General features: G+C 47.5%; 1 protein-coding gene across 1 annotated transcript in view; it reads right to left on the reverse strand.

The window, feature by feature from the left end:
- LOC149436374 (uncharacterized) overlaps window positions 1–21636 on the reverse strand; it is a 70770-nt gene that overhangs the window by 25752 nt on the left and 23382 nt on the right. Inside the window, exons 2-9 of the mRNA XM_089661684.1 lie at window positions 17974–18075; window positions 16274–16552; window positions 16083–16145; window positions 12321–12422; window positions 12157–12201; window positions 8930–9028; window positions 5662–5715; window positions 1299–1343 (exon numbers count right to left, since the gene is read on the reverse strand). Of these exons, the coding sequence (XP_089517810.1) occupies window positions 1299–1343; window positions 5662–5715; window positions 8930–9028; window positions 12157–12201; window positions 12321–12422; window positions 16083–16145; window positions 16274–16552; window positions 17974–18075 (789 nt within the window). The remainder of the gene's footprint in view (window positions 1–1298; window positions 1344–5661; window positions 5716–8929; window positions 9029–12156; window positions 12202–12320; window positions 12423–16082; window positions 16146–16273; window positions 16553–17973; window positions 18076–21636) is intronic.

Consider the following 21636-nt stretch of genomic DNA (forward strand, 5'->3'; position numbering starts at 1 on the left):
TTTCCTGGCTACTAAATATTCCACGCTCAACTGTTAGTGGGATTATAACAAAGTGGAAGCAACTGGGAACAACAGCCACTCAGCCACCAAGTGGTAGGCCACTTCACATGACAGGGCGGGGTCAGCGCATGCTGAAGCGCACAGTGCGCAGAAGTCGCCAACTGTCTGCAGAGTCAATAGCTAAAGACCTCCAAACTTGGTGTGGCCTTCAGATGAGCCCAACAACAGTGCGTAGAGAGCTTCATGGAATGGGTTTCCATGGCCGAGCAGCTGCATCCAAGCCTTCCTAGTTCCAGTGAAGGGAACTCTTAAGGCGACATTTTGGACATTTTCATGCTCCCAACTTTGTGGGAGGAGTTTGGGGATGGCCCCTTCCTGTTCCACCATGACTGCACACCAGTGCACAAAGCAAGGTCCATAAAGACATGGAGGAGCCAGTTTGGGGTGGAGGAACTTGACTGTCCTGCACAGAGTCCTGACCTCAACCCCATAGAACACCTTTGGGATGAATTAGAGTGGAGACTGTGAGCCAGGCTTCCTCCCCCGACATCAGTGCCTGACCTGACAAATGTGCTTCTGGAAGAATGGTCCAACCTTCCCATAGACACCCTCCTAAACCTTGTGGGCGGCCTTCCCAGAAGAGTTGAAGCTGTTATAGCTGCAAAGGGCGGGGCCAACTCAATATTGAACCCTACATACTAAGACTGGGGGGCCATTAAAGGTCATGTGCGTGGAAAGGGCGGGGCCAACTCAATATTGAACCCTACATACTAAGACTGGGGGGCCATTAAAGGTAATGTGCGTGGAAAGGGCGGGGCCAACTCAATATTGAACCCTACAGACTAAGACTGGGGGGCCATTAAAGGTCATGTGTGTGGAAAGGCACACGGCCCAATGCTTTTGGCAAGATAGTGTATGTACACTTATTGTATTTAATTCATGTTATTTCCCAGTACAATCCTCCCTTGTGTAGGCATCTAAATGTTTTGAGACTGCTGCTGGGTGCCGCCATCTTGGATGTAATGTCAGCAAACACAACATATTCAGAGCTGTCACCCAAGTGACATTCTATAGTATTCCCTTTCATTCCTCCCCTGGCTGCACTTAATGTATGGAGCTGTAGGGAGGGGTGGAAGAGCTGGGCCAGCACAGGCAGTAACTAGACACTCCTAAAGGTGCAAGAAAGGCCAGGGGTTGTGTTCGCCTGAAGAAGTCAAAATTTCCATTAAGTTCAGAGACACATTGCAAGAGAATAAAACCTTAACGTACGTTCACACAGGATGGGCAAATGGTCTTACCTGGCGGACCGAAGCCTCCTGTCTGACCGGCCCCCCCTTTGGCTCCTGGAAGATAAGATCTCAGTTAGGAAATGTGAGAAGGGACCCCGGGGGGGGGGGGGGGGGATGATTTGATGGAGATTAGTGGTCAGCACTCTGTATTCCAACCAATTAAAAGAAAAGAATCCTCTGCACTACTAAATCTCACTCCCGTCATTGGACGTTCAACCTCCCCTTCCCAATACCCATTACACCTGAGCTGCGGGCCCTGAACGCCCAAATGTGAACAGAGAACATTGAAAGGCGCGGGCTTTGGTTTGCTGATCAATTTGGAACTTTGAGCGACACAAAACTCAGCTGTGAAGGGGGGATAAAAAAAAGAATAATAATAGTTTTGTTATTTAGATTCATCAAAGTCCTGGCCAATCCCTGGGGGGGAGTGCCCAGATGGTGACTGGGAGCCTGTATAAATACTCTGAGACTCAGAGCAGCTGATCTTTTTCCCTGAGGAGGAGATCACAGCCTACGTGGACTGCTAGCCCCCTAGGCCATTCTGCCATGAGCTCACGGAGTGTTGAGACCTCAGCTGGACTAACTGAGGGCCAGGGGAGGACTGACAACTCATGGGGCCCCCGGGCAATAGGGGATCATGGGGCCCCTGTGTCCTTGCCCAAACTAAAAAAAAGCCTATGGAAAAGGTCTCGAATATTTGAAAAGTCTTGCGAGCCAGAAGGCAGACAAAAATTCCTTATTTTATACTCTCTAATGTTGGATCGCAAACCTCTAGCACATAACTACCAATGTGATAAAATGCAAAATAAAAATATATTAAGTGTTGCGCTCTCAAACCTTCAATCAATATATGATTATTTAAATCATTTAATTATAAAAATTACAATAATTAAGAATGATGTGTGTGAATAAACATAAATTGTAATAATCTTATACTCTGAATCTTCTGAATCAACTCAGATAAACCATGTGCATGGAACAGTGATGAACAAACAAATATAAAATAAAAAAAAAATAAAAAAAAAAAAAATTAAATTAATGTCCCAAAAAGTGACTTTGTGCTGAAAAATCTTCAATAATTATAAATCGGTGACTGCTTGTGAATCCTCCCTCAAGTGAAGATATGCGCTCACCTCATAGGAAGCCTGCAATTAGGCTATATAAGCTTGCGGTTCACCTCCTTTGGAACCTGCTTGTTAGGAACTCCTGTTATAAGATATCCATGGTATGCGACATATGCTATAGGATGAATCTCCTCTCCAGAGGGTGCTATTCCTCTATATTTTCATCTCCATGCGGTTCTCCACATACAAAAAAGATCTCGACATGGTGCTTTATCGTTTTAAAAGATTGACTTTTATTTACTTTAGGGTATGGCACTCACATGTGTGCGGATAGTGGTAGTACAAATACGATCCCAGACTGCCGCTGACTGCCGGAGCTGTGTACTCGTGGTCCGGCTAACGGACTGACTCCCTCCGAGTGACGTTAACAGTCCCACCCCTACGCGTTACGCCACTGGTCACGTGGCTTCATCAGGGGGATTTGATTGGTCCGTCACTCGTATATTGCCGGCTTATAAAGCACGGCTCCGCCATTTTGGTGACTATCTAATGGGGGCAGCCATTTTCCTGGAGATAAATAGGACGCTATCATCCATTGCTACATATGATTCCAGTAACACTGTAATCATCCCGGAGGGATACATAGCATCACAACCCCGCAGTCAGCACGGATATATCTAATCTTATTCAATAACATGAGTACATCCCTATATGAAATATGCAAATATGAACAAAATTCAAAACATATGAAATTACATTACAAATTACAAAAATACAATAATTTAATCCATGGTACAAGACAATTTAATTATTAAAATAAATAAAATAAAAAATAAAAAATATAAAAATAATAATAAATTAAAAAGAAAAAACTATATTATAAAAATTAAAAATTAAAAACTGGAATAAATTCACTAACCTATATATTAATCTATAAATATATAGATGTGCTTATGATAACCTATAATAACCCTAAAATAAGCACTAATTGGAGACTGGTTTAATAAGGTGTGTGGGGAATGCATGGTGGAAGCTAATCAGAGCAGAGTATCATCCTATTCTTACTCCGATATACCTCCACCACACCCTATTAAACTACTATATATTAATATAGAACTGAATTAATAATAGTGAACCTAACGTATATTTCCCAATCTAAATATCACTGATAAAACATGATAAATCAAAATCTTTATTTAATCCTCCTGGTGCTAAACTGCCCAACTCATAAATCCAAAATGATTCAAATGATTCAAATGAATCATTTTGGATTTTGGACTGTTAACGTCACTCGGAGGGAGTCAGTCCGTTAGCCGGACCACGAGTACACAGCTCCGGCAGTCAGCGGCAGTCTGGGATCGTATTTGTACTACCACTATCCGCACACATGTGAGTGCCATACCCTAAAGTAAATAAAAGTCAATCTTTTAAAACGATAAAGCACCATGTCGAGATCTTTTTTGTATGTGGAGAACCGCATGGAGATGAAAACATAGAGGAATAGCACCCTCTGGAGAGGAGATTCATCCTATAGCATATGTCGTACACCATGAATATCTTATAACAGGAGTTCCAAACAAGCAGGTTCCAAAGGAGGTGAACCGCAAGCTTATATAGCCTAATTGCAGGCTTCCTATGAGGTGAGCGCATATCTTCACTTGAGGGAGGATTCACAAGCAGTCACCGATTTATAATTATTGAAGATTTTTCAGCACAAAGTCACTTTTTGGGACATTAATTTAATTTTATTTTATTTTTTTTATTTTATATTTGTTTGTTCATCACTGTTCCATGCACATGGTTTATCTGAGTTGATTCAGAAGATTCAGAGTTTAAGATTATTACAATTTATGTTTATTCACACACATCATTCTTAATTATTGTAATTTTTATAATTAAATGATTTAAATAATCATATATTGATTGAAGGTTTGAGAGCGCAACACTTAATATATTTTTATTTTGCCTATGAAAAAGGTACCAGGGGCATCTCAAGGCTGCCCCCTACTGACCCCTGGCCTTCGAGCAGTGCCAGAGTTTCCAAATGGTCAGTCCGCCCCTGCTGAGGGCCTATGCTACTGAGAGCTGCCGAAGCTGACTGAGGAACTGTCATCTGAGGATCTACTCTGGTATCACGGGTCACCAGAACTAGTGTTCCCATTGGAAGACTTCCCCTCTATTCCTGTTCAGGGTGCAACCCAAAATTTGGGATTTTCTTTTTACTTTCATTTTAAATAATAATGGTAAACAGGACAAACAGAGAGGGGGAATCTCCTTAACGAGGGCACAGACAGCAATAAAAACTGACAAGGGGTCTAATCCTCCTATCCATCCAAAACTGAAAAAAAGGTTTTGCCTTTAGTTATACTTTAAATACCAGGAGGGTGTTACATACAGAGTGTAGAGTTCAGGAGTGTGTTACATACAGAGTGCAGAGTTCAGGGGGGTGTTACATACAGAGTGCAGAGTTCAGGAGGGTGCTGCATACAGAGTGTAGAGTTCAGGAGGGTACTCCTTGCAGAGTGCAGAGTTCAGGAGGGTGCTGCGTACAGAGTGCAGAGTTCAGGAGGGTACTCCTTGCAGAGTGCAGAGTCCAGGAGTGTGCTATGTACAGAGTTCAGAGTTCAGGAGGGTGCTACGTACAGAGTGTAGAGTTCAGGAGGGTGCTACATACAGAGTGCAGAGTTCAGGAGGGTGCTGCGTACAGAGTGCAGAGTTCAGGAGGGTGCTGCGTACAGAGTGCAGAGTTCAGGAGTGTGCTACGTACAGAGTGCAGAGTTCAGAAGGGTGCTACGTACAGAGTGCAGAGTTCAGGAGTGTGCTACGTACAGAGTGCAGAGTTCAGGAGGGTGCTGCGTACAGAGTGCAGAGTTCAGGAGTGTGCTACGTACAAAGTTCAGGAGTGTGCTGCGTACAGAGTGCAGAATTCAGGAGGGTGCTACATACATAGTGCAGAATTCAGGAGGGTGCTACGTACAGAGTGTAGAATTCAGAAGTGCGCTACGTACAGAGTGCAGAGTTCAGAAGGGTGCTACGTACAGAGTGCAGAGTTCAGAAGGGTGCTACGTACAGAGTGTAGAATTCAGGAGTGCGCTACGTACAGAGTGCAGAGTTCAGAAGGGTGCTACGTACAGACTGCAGAGTTCAGGAGGGTGCTACATATATATATATTAGAAAACTGCAACAATGTTGCACAAAACTACAAGCTGGAAAGTGGGAAGCACACAGAGAGGGTGTGATGTGTCTTGGACTACGCATGGGTGGAGTGCAGTGGGCTCAGTCCTGGGAGCCGGTAGTGATTGGTCTACCTGGGTCGCCTTTCTCTCCCTTTGCAGCACTAAATCCGGCTATTCCAGGCGGTCCTGTACAGGAGGAAACAGACGAGGGTCACCTTCTATTCTATACAGCGTAATGTATACAGTGTAATGTACAGGAGGAAACAGACGAGGGTCGCCTTCTATTCTATACAGTGTAATGTACAGGAGGAAACAGACGAGGGTCACCTTCTATTCTATACAGTGTAATGTACAGGAGGAAACAGACGAGGGTCACCTTCTATTCTATACAGCGTAATGTACAGGAGGAAACAGACGAGGGTCGCCTTCTATTCTATACAGCGTAATGTACAGGAGGAAACAGACGAGGGTCGCCTTCTATTCTATACAGCGTAATGTACAGGAGGAAACAGACGAGGGTCACCTTCTATTCTATACAGCGTAATGTACAGGAGGAAACAGACGAGGGTCGCCTTCTATTCTATACAGCGTAATGTACAGGAGGAAACAGACGAGGGTCGCCTTCTATTCTATACAGCGTAATGTACAGGAGGAAACAGACGAGGGTCGCCCTCTATTCTATACAGCGTAATGTACAGGAGGAAACAGACGAGGGTCGCCTTCTATTCTATACAGTCTAATGTACAGGAGGAAACAGACGAGGGTCGCCTTCTATTCTATACAGTCTAATGTACAGGAGGAAACAGACGAGGGTCGCCTTCTATTCTATACAGCGTAATGTACAGGAGGAAACAGACGAGGGTCGCCTTCTATTCTATACAGTCTAATGTACAGGAGGAAACAGACGAGGGTCGCCTTCTATTCTATACAGCGTAATGTACAGGAGGAAACAGACGAGGGTCGCCTTCTATTCTATACAGCGTAATGTACAGGAGGAAACAGACGAGGGTCGCCTTCTATTCTATACAGTCTAATGTACAGGAGGAAACAGACGAGGGTCACCTTCTATTCTATACAGCGTAATGTACAGGAGGAAACAGACGAGGGTCACCTTCTATTCTATACAGTGTAATGTACAGGAGGAAACAGACGAGGGTCACCTTCTATTCTATACAGTCTAATGTACAGGAGGAAACAGACGAGGGTCGCCTTCTATTCTATACAGTCTAATGTACAGGAGGAAACAGACGAGGGTCACCTTCTATTCTATACAGCGTAATGTACAGGAGGAAACAGACGAGGGTCACCTTCTATTCTATACAGCGTAATGTACAGGAGGAAACAGACGAGGGTCACCTTCTATTCTATACAGTCTAATGTACAGGAGGAAACAGACGAGGGTCGCCTTCTATTCTATACAGTCTAATGTACAGGAGGAAACAGACGAGGGTCGCCTTCTATTCTATACAGCGTAATGTACAGGAGGAAACAGACGAGGGTCACCTTCTATTCTATACAGTCTAATGTACAGGAGGAAACAGACGAGGGTCGCCTTCTATTCTATACAGCGTAATGTACAGGAGGAAACAGACGAGGGTCACCTTCTATTCTATACAGTCTAATGTACAGGAGGAAACAGACGAGGGTCACCTTCTATTCTATACAGCGTAATGTACAGGAGGAAACAGACGAGGGTCACCTTCTATTCTATACAGCGTAATGTACAGGAGGAAACAGACGAGGGTCGCCTTCTATTCTATACAGCGTAATGTACAGGAGGAAACAGACGAGGGTCACCTTCTATTCTATACAGTCTAATGTACAGGAGGAAACAGACGAGGGTCACCTTCTATTCTATACAGCGTAATGTACAGGAGGAAACAGACGAGGGTCACCTTCTATTCTATACAGCGTAATGTACAGGAGGAAACAGACGAGGGTCACCTTCTATTCTATACAGCGTAATGTACAGGAGGAAACAGACGAGGGTCACCTTCTATTCTATACAGCGTAATGTACAGGAGGAAACAGACGAGGGTCGCCTTCTATTCTATACAGCGTAATGTACAGGAGGAAACAGACGAGGGTCGCCTTCTATTCTATACAGTCTAATGTACAGGAGGAAACAGACGAGGGTCGCCTTCTATTCTATACAGCGTAATGTACAGGAGGAAACAGACGAGGGTCGCCTTCTATTCTATACAGCGTAATGTACAGGAGGAAACAGACGAGGGTCGCCTTCTATTCTATACAGTCTAATGTACAGGAGGAAACAGACGAGGGTCGCCTTCTATTCTATACAGTCTAATGTACAGGAGGAAACAGACGAGGGTCGCCTTCTATTCTATACAGTCTAATGTACAGGAGGAAACAGACGAGGGTCGCCTTCTATTCTATACAGCGTAATGTACAGGAGGAAACAGACGAGGGTCACCTTCTATTCTATACAGTCTAATGTACAGGAGGAAACAGACGAGGGTCACCTTCTATTCTATACAGCGTAATGTACAGGAGGAAACAGACGAGGGTCGCCTTCTATTCTATACAGCGTAATGTACAGGAGGAAACAGACGAGGGTCACCTTCTATTCTATACAGCGTAATGTACAGGAGGAAACAGACGAGGGTCGCCTTCTATTCTATACAGCGTAATGTACAGGAGGAAACAGACGAGGGTCGCCTTCTATTCTATACAGTCTAATGTACAGGAGGAAACAGACGAGGGTCGCCTTCTATTCTATACAGCGTAATGTACAGGAGGAAACAGACGAGGGTCGCCTTCTATTCTATACAGTCTAATGTACAGGAGGAAACAGACGAGGGTCGCCTTCTATTCTATACAGTCTAATGTACAGGAGGAAACAGACGAGGGTCGCCTTCTATTCTATACAGCGTAATGTACAGGAGGAAACAGACGAGGGTCGCCTTCTATTCTATACAGTCTAATGTACAGGAGGAAACAGACGAGGGTCACCTTCTATTCTATACAGTGTAATGTACAGGAGGAAACAGACGAGGGTCGCCTTCTATTCTATACAGCGTAATGTACAGGAGGAAACAGACGAGGGTCGCCTTCTATTCTATACAGTGTAATGTACAGGAGGAAACAGACGAGGGTCACCTTCTATTCTATACAGCGTAATGTACAGGAGGAAACAGACGAGGGTCGCCTTCTATTCTATACAGCGTAATGTACAGTAACTGAACATCCTGGACCCTCAACAACAGTCCCACCCCAGATATCTTCTCTGTCTGGATTTGAGGTTTATTGGCTCTGAATTGGATTGTGAATGGCGAGGGGCGCAATGATGTCATCAACATTCCTTAATCACACCTCTTTGGACATTTCAGGAGGATTTCATTTAATGATCAAACATTTCTTCGAATTATTCATTTCTCACCTGTCATTCCATTTTTCCCGATGTCACCTTTGTCTCCTTTCTGTCCTGCAGGACCCTGAGCACCGGATGGGCCAGTGACACCCGCAGCCCCTGTGTCACCTACAATGTAACAATAAACATATCCTGGATTACCACCAATAGTATATACACCATTACCATCTGTATACAAATGTAATTATTCTCTGTTGACAATAACCGGTAACCCCCCCCCCTCCCCCCTCCCAACATCTTCACCATCATGGTGTGTAATCCCAGCAGAAACCATGAACCTCGAATTCTGAAGATGGGGAAGCACAATCTCCACCTCTATTATCTCATCCCGTTCTTGTAAAACTGATAATTACCAGCGCTATATGGTTCTATTGTCCTCAGGGGAGGGGCAAGGGGTGGGCAAGGGGGGCGGCTGCCCTGGGCGCAGTGGTTTACTGTAGGGATGGGGGCTCCTTCCTTCTGTTACAAGGCTGACAGGAGAAGTGACAGCGGCAGGGATTTTGACAAGCGAGTGACTGCTGGGCGTAGGATCTCTTAAGCTTGCACATTATGAATTGGGGGAGGCGCAGGTTGGCATCTCTGCCCTGGGCGCTGGGTGACCTTGTCCCTAGGGAGAGTAGCAACAGTGCTAAACTTTCTCCATTTGTAGACAGTCTGTCTTACCGTGGACACATGAACATCAAGGCTTTTGGAGATACTTTTGTATCCCTTTCCAGCTTCATGCAAGTCAACAATTCTTGATGGTAGGTCTTCTGAGAGCTCTTTTCTGCGAGGCGTGGTTCACATCAGACAATGCTTCTTGAAACCAGTAAACCCAAAACAGGTGTGTGTTTTTTAAGGGCAGGACAGCTGTCAGCAACACATCCAATATCATCACACTGATTGGAGTCAAGGTTGGCTCACTCCTGGCTCCAATTAGCTCTGGGAGAAGTCATTAAGCTAGGGCCTCACATACTTTTTCCTCCCTGCACTGTGAATGTTTACATGTTATGTGCAATTAAACCATGGCACCATCTAATGTTTGTGTAGTATTATGTTCAGCAGACTGTGTTCTTCTATTGTTGTGACTTAGATGACGTTCAGAGCACATTTACACCCAATTCATGCAAAACTCCACGTAATCCCAAGGGGTTCACATACTTTTTCTTGCAACTGTATTTTCCCCGATGAAGCCATTGTGTTGGTAAAACATGGCCGGTTTTTGGGCTATGGTCTGTATGTAGCCACCCTGCCTGAAGCAGGATTGTCTATTGTTTGCTGGGCTGTGGTCAGCCTGAACTGAACTTAAAGTTCAGCTTAATTGGGTCTCTCCTGGGCTCTGGTTATGGTTTGATTTTGCCTGCTGATGGGGATTGTGCATTGCAATGGTGCAAGAGGCTGAAAAAAATTTACGAGTAACCTTTGGAATAGGCCTCCTGACTAGGGGATGGATGTAGGTGGCTGCTGGATCTTCTCAGGCCTCCTGTCTGGAGGAGGGGTGTAGGTGTCTGTTGGGGTTTCTCAGGCCTCCTGTCTAGGACAGGGATGTAGGTGGCTGTTGGATATTCTCAGGCCTCCTGACTAGGGGATGGATGTAGGTGGCTGTTAGATCTTCTCAGGCCTCCTGTCTGGAGGAGGGGTGTAGGTGGCTGTTGGGGTTTCTCAGGCCTCCTGTCTAGGACAGGGATGTAGGTGGCTGTTGGATCTTCTCGGGCCTCTTGTCTGGGGGAGGGATGTAAGTGATGTTGGATATTCTCAGGCCTCCTGCCTATAGGGAGGGATGTAGGTGGCTGTTGGATCTTCTCAGGCCTCCTGTATGGAGGAGAGATGTAGGTGGCTGTTGGAGATTCCCAGACCTCCTGCCTGTAGGGAGGGATGTAAGTGGTGTTGGATATTCTCAGGCCTCCTGCCTGTAGGGAGGGATGTAGGTGGCTGTTGGATCTTCTCAGGCCTCCTGTATGGAGCAGGGATGTAGGTAGCTGTTGGAGATTCCCAGACCTCCTGCCTGTAGGGAGGGATGTAGGGGGATGTTGGGACTTCTCAGGCCTCCTGTCTGGGGGAGGGATGTAGGTGGATGTTGGGGCTTCTCAGGGCTTCTGCCTGTAGGGAGGGATGTAGATGTATGTTGGTACTTCTCAGGCCTCCTGTCTGGGGGAGGGTTGTTGGTGGCTGTTGGATCTTCTCAGACCTACTGCGTGGAGTAAAGATGTTGGTGACTGTTGGACCTTCTCAGGCCTCTTGTCTGGGTGAGGGATGTAGGTGGTGTTGGATCCTCTCAGGCTTCCTGCTTGTAGGGAGGGATGTAGATGACTGTTGGAACTTCTCAGGCCTCCTGTCTGGGGGAGAGATGTAGGTGGCTGTTGGAGATTCCCAGACCTCCTGCCTGTAAGGAGGGATGTAAGTGGTGTTGGATATTCTCAGGCCTCCTGCCTGGGGCAGGGATGTAGGGTGATGTTGGGACTTCTCAGGCCTCCTGTCTGGGGGAGGGTTGTTGGTGGCTGTTGGATCTTCTCAGGGCTTCTGCTTGGAGGAAAGATGTAGGTGACTGTTGGACCTTCTCAGGCCTCTTGTCTGGGTGAGGGATGTAGGTGGATGTTGTGGCTTCTCAGGGCTTCTGCCTGTAGGGAGGGATGTAGATGGCTGTTGGAACTTCTCAGGCCTCCTGTCTGGGGCAGGGATGTAGGTGGATGTTGGGACTTCTCAGGCCTTGTTTCTGGAAGAGGAATGTAGGTGGCTGTTGGGGTTTCTCAGGCCTCCTGTCTGGGGGAGGGATGTAGGTGGCTGCTGGATCTTCTCAGGCCTCCTTTATAGGGAAGGGATGTATGCGTCTGTTGGGGCTTCTCAGGCTTCCTGTCTAAGGGAGGGGTGTATGTGGCTGTTGGATCTTCTCAGGCCTGTTGCCTAAGGAAGGGGACCTTGTGTCTGGAAAGAAGCTAAGGATGGAAGCCAAATATGCTGAACAATGGGACTGAAATACCATCGAGAAACTTCATAATAACTGAAGAACCTGAGAAGTTGGACAAGCTTGGTCCTCAACTGAAGTGTGGTGGCCTCTCCGTAAGGAGTTGGTAGCTGAACCGAATGTTACAGGCAGTTTTTTGGGCTGGGTTTGGCCCATGAGCTCCCGTCCCCATCTGAATTTAGAGTACAGAATCTACAGTATATGTAGTTGCCATATGTCCCCTGGACACACATAAACACTAACAAATCATTTGCATTTTCCTGGAACAAGAACATGTAATGTGGGATTATTTTACCTTTCTGTCCGTCACGTCCCGGAGTTCCTGGCTCACCTTTTACCCCTGAAGAGGACAGAGAATGCACTTAGATCACATTATGAACACTGGGAACGATTATAACTTCTCATCTGATACAAGGGTGCCAAATCCTCATCATGACATCTATAAAGCCTCTTCCTCACCATCTTTTCCATTGAGTCCAGCTGGTCCTGGAGGCCCCTGTGGCCCGGGATGTCCCGGAGGTCCCGCTGTGACTCCACTTCCACCACCAGCTCCAGGACGGCCTGTAACCAGATTCACAGATGCTCAGATGACATCACAAGTTTGCAGAGTTCAGGAATGAGTAAGAAGAAACATATGACTAAGATTCGCTTTGACGCCGTTCAGTCCCAGGGGATCTGGCTGTGCACAAGCAACGAATAATAACGAATTACTTCTACCATCACTATCTACATCTACAACTTGGTGGCCGCCATTTTTGTTTTGCTAATAGGAGACTGTGGCGGTCCGTGTGACTCTGGATCTCTCCCGTGTTCCTGTACCTTTAAGAAGCCATGGGGAAAATTCCAAGAGGGGGTTTGGTCAGATTTGTGACCTTTAGTTGCGCACCCCTCCATGTGAAAAGTGGCAAAGTGGATAGCACTTCTGCCTAGCAACACTAGGGTTGTTGGTTCCAATCCCAACCATGACCCTACCTGCCCGGAGCCTGCATGTTCTCCCTGTGCCTGCGTGGATTTCCTTCCACACTCCAAAGACATGCTGGGAGGTTAATTGGCTCTGGACTGAATTGGCCCTTGTATGTGGGTTAGGCTGGCCATACATTATTCTTGAGAGTTTTGGTTTAGATTTACCAAAAACCATATAATAGGAGGTCAAAACTAACAACACTTTCAATTGTATCCAATTATTGTATACTATTGTATAGTGTATGGCCAGCCTTAGGGACCTTAGATTGTAAGCTCTTCAAGGGTTAGGGATTAATGTGAATGTACAATAAATATACTATATTGCCCCAAGTATTGGGCCCGGTCTTTCCCCACACATGACCTTTAATGGCCCCCTAGTCTTAGTCTGTAGGGTTCAATATTGAGTTGGCCCCGCCCTTCCCACACACATGACCTGTAATGGCCCCCCTCAGTCTTAGTCCGTAGGGTTCAATATTGAGTTGGCCCCGCCCTTAGCAGCTATAACAGCTTCAACTCTTCTGGGAAGGCCGTCCACAAGGTTTAGGAGGGTGTCTATGGGAAGGTTGGACCATTCTTCCAGAAGCACATTTGTCAGGTCAGGCACTGATGTCGGGGGAGGAGGCCTGGCTCGCAGTCTCCGCTCTAATTCATCCCAAAGGTGTTCTATGGGGTTGAGGTCAGGACTCTGTGCAGGACAGTCAAGTTCCTCCACCCCAAACTGGCTCCTCCATGTCTTTATGGACCTTGCTTTGTGCACTGGTGGGCAGTCATGTTGGAACAGGAAGGGGCCATCCTCAAACTCCTCCCACAAAGTTGGGAGCATGAAATTGTCCAAAATGTTGCCTTCACTGGAACTAGGGGGCCAAGCCCAACCCCTGAGGAACAACCCCACACCATAATCCCCCCTCCACCAAACTTTACACTTGGCACAATGCAGTCAGGCAAGTACCGTTCTCCTGGCAACCGCCAAACCCAGACACGTCCATCGGATTGCCAGACAGAGAAGTGTGATTGGTCCCTCCAGAGAACACGCCTCCACTGCTCTAGAGTCCAGTGGTGGCGTGCTTTACACCACGGCATCCGACGCTTTGCATTGCACTTGGTGATGGAAGGCTTGGATGCAGCTGCTCGGCCATGGAAACCCATTCCATGAAGCTCTCTACGCACTGTTGTTGGGCTCATCTGAAGGCCACACCAAGTTTGGAGGTCTTTAGCTATTGACTCTGCAGACAGTTGGCGACTTCTGCGTACTGTGCGCTTCAGCATGCGCTGACCCCGCCCTGTCATGTGACGTGGCCTACCACTTGGTGGCTGAGTGGCTGTTGTTCCCAGTGGCTTCCACTTTGTTATAATCCCACTAACAGTTGAGCGTGGAATATTTAGTAGCCTGGAAATGTCACGGATAGACTTATTGCCCAGGTGGCCACCTATCACGGGACCACGCTTGGAGTCACTGAGCTCGACCCATTCTTTCACCAATGTTTGTAGAAGCCGTCTGCATGCCTAGGGGCTTGATTGTATACACCTGTGTCCATGGAGGGGATTGGAACACCTGAATCACATGATTGGGAGGGGATTGGAACACCTGAATCACATGATATGGAGGGGATTGGAACACCTGAATCACATGATATGGAGGGGATTGGAACACCTGAATCATGGGATTGGGAAGGAATTGGAACACCTGAAGCACATGATTGGGAAGGGATTGGAACACCTGAATCACATGATATGGAGGGGATTAGAACACCTGAATCACATGATATGGAGGTGATTGGAACACCTGAATCACATGATTGGGAGGGGATTGGAACATCTGAATCACATGATTGGGAGGGGATTGGAACACTTGAATCACATGATAATGAGGGGATTGGGACACCTGAATCACATGATTGGCAGGGGATTGGAACACCTGAATCACATGATATGGAGGGGATTGGAACACCTGAATCACATGATTGGGAGGGGATTAAAACACCTGAATCACATGATTGGGAGGGGATTGGAACACCTGAATCACATGATTGGGAGGGGATTGAAACACCTGAATGACATGATATGGTGGGGATTGGAAAACCTGAATCACATAATATGGAGGGGATTGGAACATCTGAATCACATGATTGGGAGGGGATTGGAACACTTGAATCACATGATAAGGAGGGGATTGGGACACCTGAATCACATGATTGGCAGGGGATTGGAACACCTGAATCACATGATATGGAGGGGATTGGAACACCTGAATCACATGATTGGGAGGGGATTAAAACACCTGATCACATGATTGGGAGGGGATTGGAACACCCGAATCACGTGATTGGGAGGGGATTGAAACACCTTAATCACATGATATGGAGGGGATTGGAACACCTGAATCACGTGATTGGGAGGGGATTGAAACACCTGAATCACATGATTGGGAGGGGATTGGAACACCTGAATCACATGATTGGGAAGGGATTGGAACACCTGAATCACATGATTGGAAGGGGATTGAAACACCTGAATGACATGATATGGTGGGGATTGGAAAACCTGAATCACATAATATGGAGGGGATTGGAACACCTGAATCACATGATATGGAGGTGATTGTAACACCTGAATCCCATGATATGGATGGGATTGGGACATCTGAATCACATGATTGGGAGGGGATTGGAACACCTGAATCACGTGATTGGGAGGGGATTGTAACACCTGAATCACATGATTGGGAGGGGATTGGAACACCTGAATCACGTGATTGGGAGGGGATTGGAACACCTGAATCATGTGATTGGGAGGGGATTGGAACACCTGAATCACATGATTGGGAGGGGATTGGAACACCTGAATCACGTGATATGGAGGGGATTGGAACACCTGAATGACATGATATGGTGGGGATTGGAACACCTGAATCACATTATATGGAGGGGATTGGAACACCTGAATCACATGATATGGAGGTGACTGGAACACCTGAATCACATGATATGGAGGGGATTGGAACACCTGAATCACATGATATGGAGGTGACTGGAACACCTAAATCACATGATATGGAGGGGATTGGAACACCTGAATCACATGATATGGAGGGGATTGGAACACCTGAATCATGATATGGAGGGGATTGGAACACCTGAATCACATGATTGGGAGGGCGGGGCCAATACTTGGGGCAATATAGTGTACATGTAAAGCTCTGTGTAGGTTGATGGCGCTATATAAGTACCTGTAATAAATATTTTGGACATGTGACCTCACCTGCATCCCCCTTCTCCCCTCTCATTCCTGGAGGCCCCGGTGCTCCTCGCTCCCCGTTCATTCCTGATAACAAAATAAAATGTAATGAGACAGAAGAATGAAGACTCGTCCCGATTGTAGGACAGAATGTTCGGTGATCTGTCCCTGTATCAGTGTGTGTCCCGATTGTATGGATTGGACGAGATCTGTACCTGGTATCAGGGTGATGTTGTTGATTCTCAGGCTGAGTTGGATGTTCTGGTCTTTGATGATCTGGATTTCCTCCTTCAGGTCCCTCAGCCTCGGTGTGGCCCCTGGGGGCCCTGCTGTCTGCCATGTAGCACTTCCCATGGTTAGATTGCCCTCCAGCTCAGAATCCGGGGGGGCGTCCTTTTCTCCGGTGACCTTTTCACTGCTGATGGCCTCATGTAGACATTTCACGTTGCAGATCTCGTCTCTGAATGTTGCGAATTCGTGGCGGAGGGACATATCTACCAGGGGGGAGGAGCACAAATATCAGACAACCAATGGGAATTGTAGGGATTATAGAGGTGGGGTGCAGGTCAGGGTTTAGGGGTTTAGGTTGAGTTTAAGGATTGATGAGTGGGGGAGAAGGACTAAGATTTGGGTTAGGTTTAGGGGTTAGGGGATTAGATTGAAGGCTAAGACTTGGGTTGGGTTGGGGTGGGGGGCGGGGATTAGGGTTAGAGGTTTACGCTGAGATTAAGGGCTAGGTTTAATGGATGATGAGTAGGGATTAGGGTGAGGACTAAGACTAGGGTTAGGTTTAGAGGTTAGAGCAAGGGTTAGTGTTTAAGGGTTTAGGCTGAGTTTAAGGATTGATGAGTAGGGGTAAGGTTAAGGACTAATATTAGGGTTGGGGGGGGGGGGGTAGTGTTTATAGGTTTAGGCTGAGTGTAAGGGCGAGGTGTAAGGATTGATGAGTAAGGGCTAGGCTGAGAACTAAGACTAGGATTAGGGTTTAGAGGGTTAGGCTGAGTTTAAGGGCGAGGTGTAAGGCTTGGTGAGTAGGGATAAGGTGGAGGACTAAGTCTAGGGTCGGGTTGAGAGGTTATAGTTAATGTTAAGGCATTTAGATTTAGTTTTAAGAGCTGAGTGGGGTTGAGGACTAAGATTAGTATTAGGTTTAGAGGTTAGGCTGAGGGTTAATGTTAGGGGATTAGGTGTATTATAGGGGTTATAAATAGGGGTTAGGCTGAGGACCAGGATTAGGGTTTGGATTAGAGGTTAGGCTGAGGACTAGGGTTTGGATTAGAAGTTAGGTTGAGGACCAGGACTAGGGTTTGAATTAGAAGTTAGGCTGAGGACCAGGATTAGGGTTCGGATTAGAGGTTAGGCTGAGGACCAGGATTAGGGTTTGGATTAGAAGTTAGGCTGAGGACCAGGACTAGGGTTCGGATTAGAGGTTAGGTTGAGGACCAGGACTAGGGTTTGGATTAAAGGTCAGGTTGAGGACCAGGATTAGGGTTTGAGTTAGAAGTTAGGCTGAGGACCAGGACTAGGGTTTGAGTTAGAAGTTAGGCTGAGGACCAGGATTAGGGTTTGGATTAGAAGTTAGGCTGAGGACTAGGCTAGAGGGGAATAGGGTTTAGAGGCTTGGATTGGAGGTTAGGGTGAGGATTGCAGTTTGGGGTTTACGTTGAGCTATAGGTTAGGTTTAGGGGTAAATGTATAAAGGTGAGGCTGAGGACTAGGACTAGGGTCTGGATTAGAGGTTAGGCTGAGGACTAGGACTAGGGTCTGGATTAGAGGTTAGGCTGAGGACCAGGACTAGGATTTGAATTAGAGGTTAGGTGAGGGTTAGTGTTAGGTGTTTAGGCTGAAAGTGTGTGTGATTGGTTGGAATCCCCAGGTGTGGTGCTAGGCCCCTCCCCCTGTAGGCGGTCCTTACCTCTGAAGGCCAGGAACACCAATCCGCAGGTCAGAAGGAGAAGATAGACAACCACGGTGACCCAAGCAACATCCTCTCTGCATTTCCTTCTTGGCTTGTTATCTGAAGGGGGAAGAAGACGTTGCTGAGATGTTTTACGATACAAGTGTCCCCGCCACACGCAGCGCTGGCTGACCTGAGCTGGTGTCAGGAGGAATAGTGCCCCATCATTGGTGTCAGGAGGAATAGTGCCCCATCATTGGTGTCAGTGGGAGGAATAGTGCCCAATCATTGGTATCAGTGGGAGGAATAGTGCCCCATCATTGGTGTCAGTGGGAGGAAAAGGGCCCCATCATTGGTGTCAGTGGGGGGAATAGTGCCCCATCATTGGTGTCAGTGGGAGGAATAGTGCTTCATCATTGGTGTCAGTGGGAGGAATAGTGCTTCATCCTTGGTGTCAGTGGAAGAAATAGTGCCCCATCATTGGTGTCAGTGGAAGAAATAGTGCCCCATCATTGGTTTCAGTGAGAGAAATAGTGCCCCATCATTGGTGTCAGTGGGAGGAATAGTGCCCCATCATTGGTGTCATTGGGAGGAATAGTGTCCCATCATTGGTGTCAGTGGGAGGAATAGTGCCCCATCATTGGTGTCAGTGGGAGGAATAGTGCCCCATCATTGGTGTCAGTGGGAGGAATAGTGCCCCATCATTGGTGTCAGTGGGAGGAATAGTGCCCCATCATTGGTGTCAGTGGGAGGAATAGTGTCCCATCATTGGTGTCAGTGGGAGGAATAGTGCCCCATCATTGGTGTCAGTGGGAGGAATAGTGTCCCATCATTGGTGTCAGTGGGGGGAATAATGCCCCATCATTGGTGTCAGTGGGAGGAATATTGCCCCATCATTGGTGTCAGTGGGAGGAATAGTGCTTCATCATTGGTGTCAGTGGGAGGAATAGTGCCCCATCATTGGTGTCATTGGGAGGAATAGTGCCCCATCTTTGGTGTCAGTGGGAGGAATAGTGTCCCATCATTGGTGTCAGTGGGAGAAATAGTGCCCCATCATTGGTGTCAGTGGGAGGAATAGTGCCCCATCATTGGTGTCAGGAGGAATAGTGCCCCATCATTGGTGTCAGTGGGAGGAATAGTGCCCCATCATTGGTGTCAGTGGGAGGAATACTGCCCCATCATTGGTGTCAGGAGGAATAGTGCCCCATCATTGGTGTCAGTGGGAGGAATAGTGCTTCATCCTTGGTGTCAGTGGGAGGAATAGTGCCCCATCATTGGTGTCAGTGGGAGGAATAGTGCCCCATCATTGGTGTCAGTGGGAGGAATAGTGCCCCATCATTGGTGTCAGTGGGAGGAATAGTGTCCCATCATTGGTGTCAGTGGGGGGAATAATGCCCCATCATTGGTGTCAGTGGGAGGAATAGTGCCCCATCATTGGTGTCAGTGGGAGGAATAGTGCTTCATCATTGGTGTCAGTGGGAGGAATAGTGCCCCATCTTTGGTGTCATTGGGAGGAATAGTGCCCCATCTTTGGTGTCAGTGGGAGGAATAGTGCCCCATCATTGGTGTCAGTGGGAGAAATAGTGCCCCATCATTGGTGTCAGTGGGAGGAATAGTGCCCCATCATTGGTGTCAGTGGGAGGAATAGTGCCCCATCATTGGTGTCAGGAGGAATAGTGCCCCATCTTTGGTGTCAGTGGGAGGAATAGTGCCCCATCATTGGTGTCAGTGGGAGGAATAGTGCCCCATCATTGGTGTCAGGAGGAATAGTGCCCCATCTTTGGTGTCAGTGGGAGGAATAGTGCCACATCATTGGTGTCAGTGGGAGGAATAGTGCCACATCATTGGTGTCAGTGGGAGGAATAGTGCCCCATCATTGGTATCAGTGGGAGGAATAGTGCCCCATCATTGGTGTCAGTGGGGGGAATAATGCCCCATCATTGGTGTCAGTGGGAGGAATAGTTCCCCATCATTGGTGTCACTGGGAGGAATAGTGCTTCATCATTGGTGTCAGTGGGAGGAATAGTGCCCCATCATTGGTGTCATTGGGAGGAATAGTGCCCCATCTTTGGTGTCAGTGGGAGGAATAGTGCCCCATCATTGGTGTCAGTGGGAGAAATAGTGCCCCATCATTGGTGTCAGTGGGAGGAATAGTGCCCCATCATTGGTGTCAGTAGGAATAGTGCCCCATCATTGGTGTCAGTGGGAGGAATAGTGCCCCATCATTGGTGTCAGTGGGAGGAATAGTGCCCCATCATTGGTGTCAGGAGGAATAGTGCCCCATCATTGGTGTCAGTGGGAGGAATAGTGCTTCATCATTGGTGTCAGTGGGAGGAATAGTGCTTCATCCTTGGTGTCAGTGGGAGGAATAGTGCCCCATCATTGATGTCAGTGGAGGATTAGTGCCCCATCATTGGTGTCAGTGGGAGGAATAGTGCCCCATCATTGGTGTCAGTGGGAGGAATAGTGCCCCATCATTGGTGTCAGTGGGGGGAATAGTGCCCCATCATTGGTGTCAGTGGGAGGAATAGTGCCCCATCATTGGTGTCAGGAGGAATAGTGCCCCATCATTGGTGTCAGTGGGAGGAATAGTGCCCCATCATTGGTGTCAGTGGGAGGAATAGTGCCCCATCATTGGTGTCAGTGGGAGGAATAGTGCCCCATCATTGGTGTCAGTGGGGGGAATAGTGCCCCATCATTGGTGTCAGTGGGAGGAATAGTGCCCCATCATTGATGTCAGTGGAGGATTAGTGCCCCATCATTGGTGTCAGTGGGGGGAATAGTGCTTCATCATTGGTGTCAGTGGGGGGAATAGTGCTTCATCATTGGTGTCAGTGGGGGGAATAGTGCCGCAACATTGGTGTCAGTGGGAGGAATAGTGCTTCATCCTTGGTGTCAGTGGGAGGAATAGTGCCCCATCATTGGTGTCAGTGGAGGATTATTGCCCCATCATTGGTGTCAGTGGGAGGATTAGTGCCGCAACATTGGTGTCAGTTTGAGGAATAGGACTCCATCATTGGTGTCAGTGGGAGGAATAGTGCCCCATCATTGGTGTCAGTGGGGGGAATAGTGCCCCATCATTGGTGTCAGTGGGAGGAATAGTGCCCCATCATTGGTGTCAGGAGGAATAGTGCCCCATCATTGGTGTCAGTGGGAGGAATAGTGCCCCATCATTGGTGTCAGTGGGGGGAATAGTGCCCCATCATTGGTGTCAGTGGGAGGAATAGTGCCCCATCATTGGTGTCAGTGGGAGGAATAGTGCCCCATCATTGGTGTCAGTGGGAGGAATAGTGCCCCATCATTGGTGTCAGTGGGGGGAATAGTGCCCCATCATTGGTGTCAGTGGGAGGAATAGTGCCCCATCATTGGTGTCAGTGGGAGGAATAGTGCCCCATCATTGGTGTCAGTGGGAGGAATAGTGCCCCATCATTGGTATCAGTGGGAGGAATAGTACCCCATCATTGGTGTCAGTGGGGGGAATAGTGCCCCATCATTGATGTCAGTGGAGAATTAGTGCCCCATCATTGGTGTCAGTGGGAGGAATAGTGCCGCAACATTGGTGTCAGTTTGAGGAATAGTGCCCCATCATTGGTGTCAGTGGGAGGAATAGTGCCCCATCATTGGTGTCAGTGGGAGGATTAGTGCCCCCCTCATTGGTGTCTATGCAGTGTCCCCCCTCAG

This window comes from Staurois parvus, unplaced genomic scaffold (genome assembly GCF_062004578.1).
Source record: "Staurois parvus isolate SC_StPar_1 unplaced genomic scaffold, SC_StPar_1.0 ptg001366l, whole genome shotgun sequence".
Taxonomy (NCBI): domain Eukaryota; kingdom Metazoa; phylum Chordata; class Amphibia; order Anura; family Ranidae; genus Staurois; species Staurois parvus.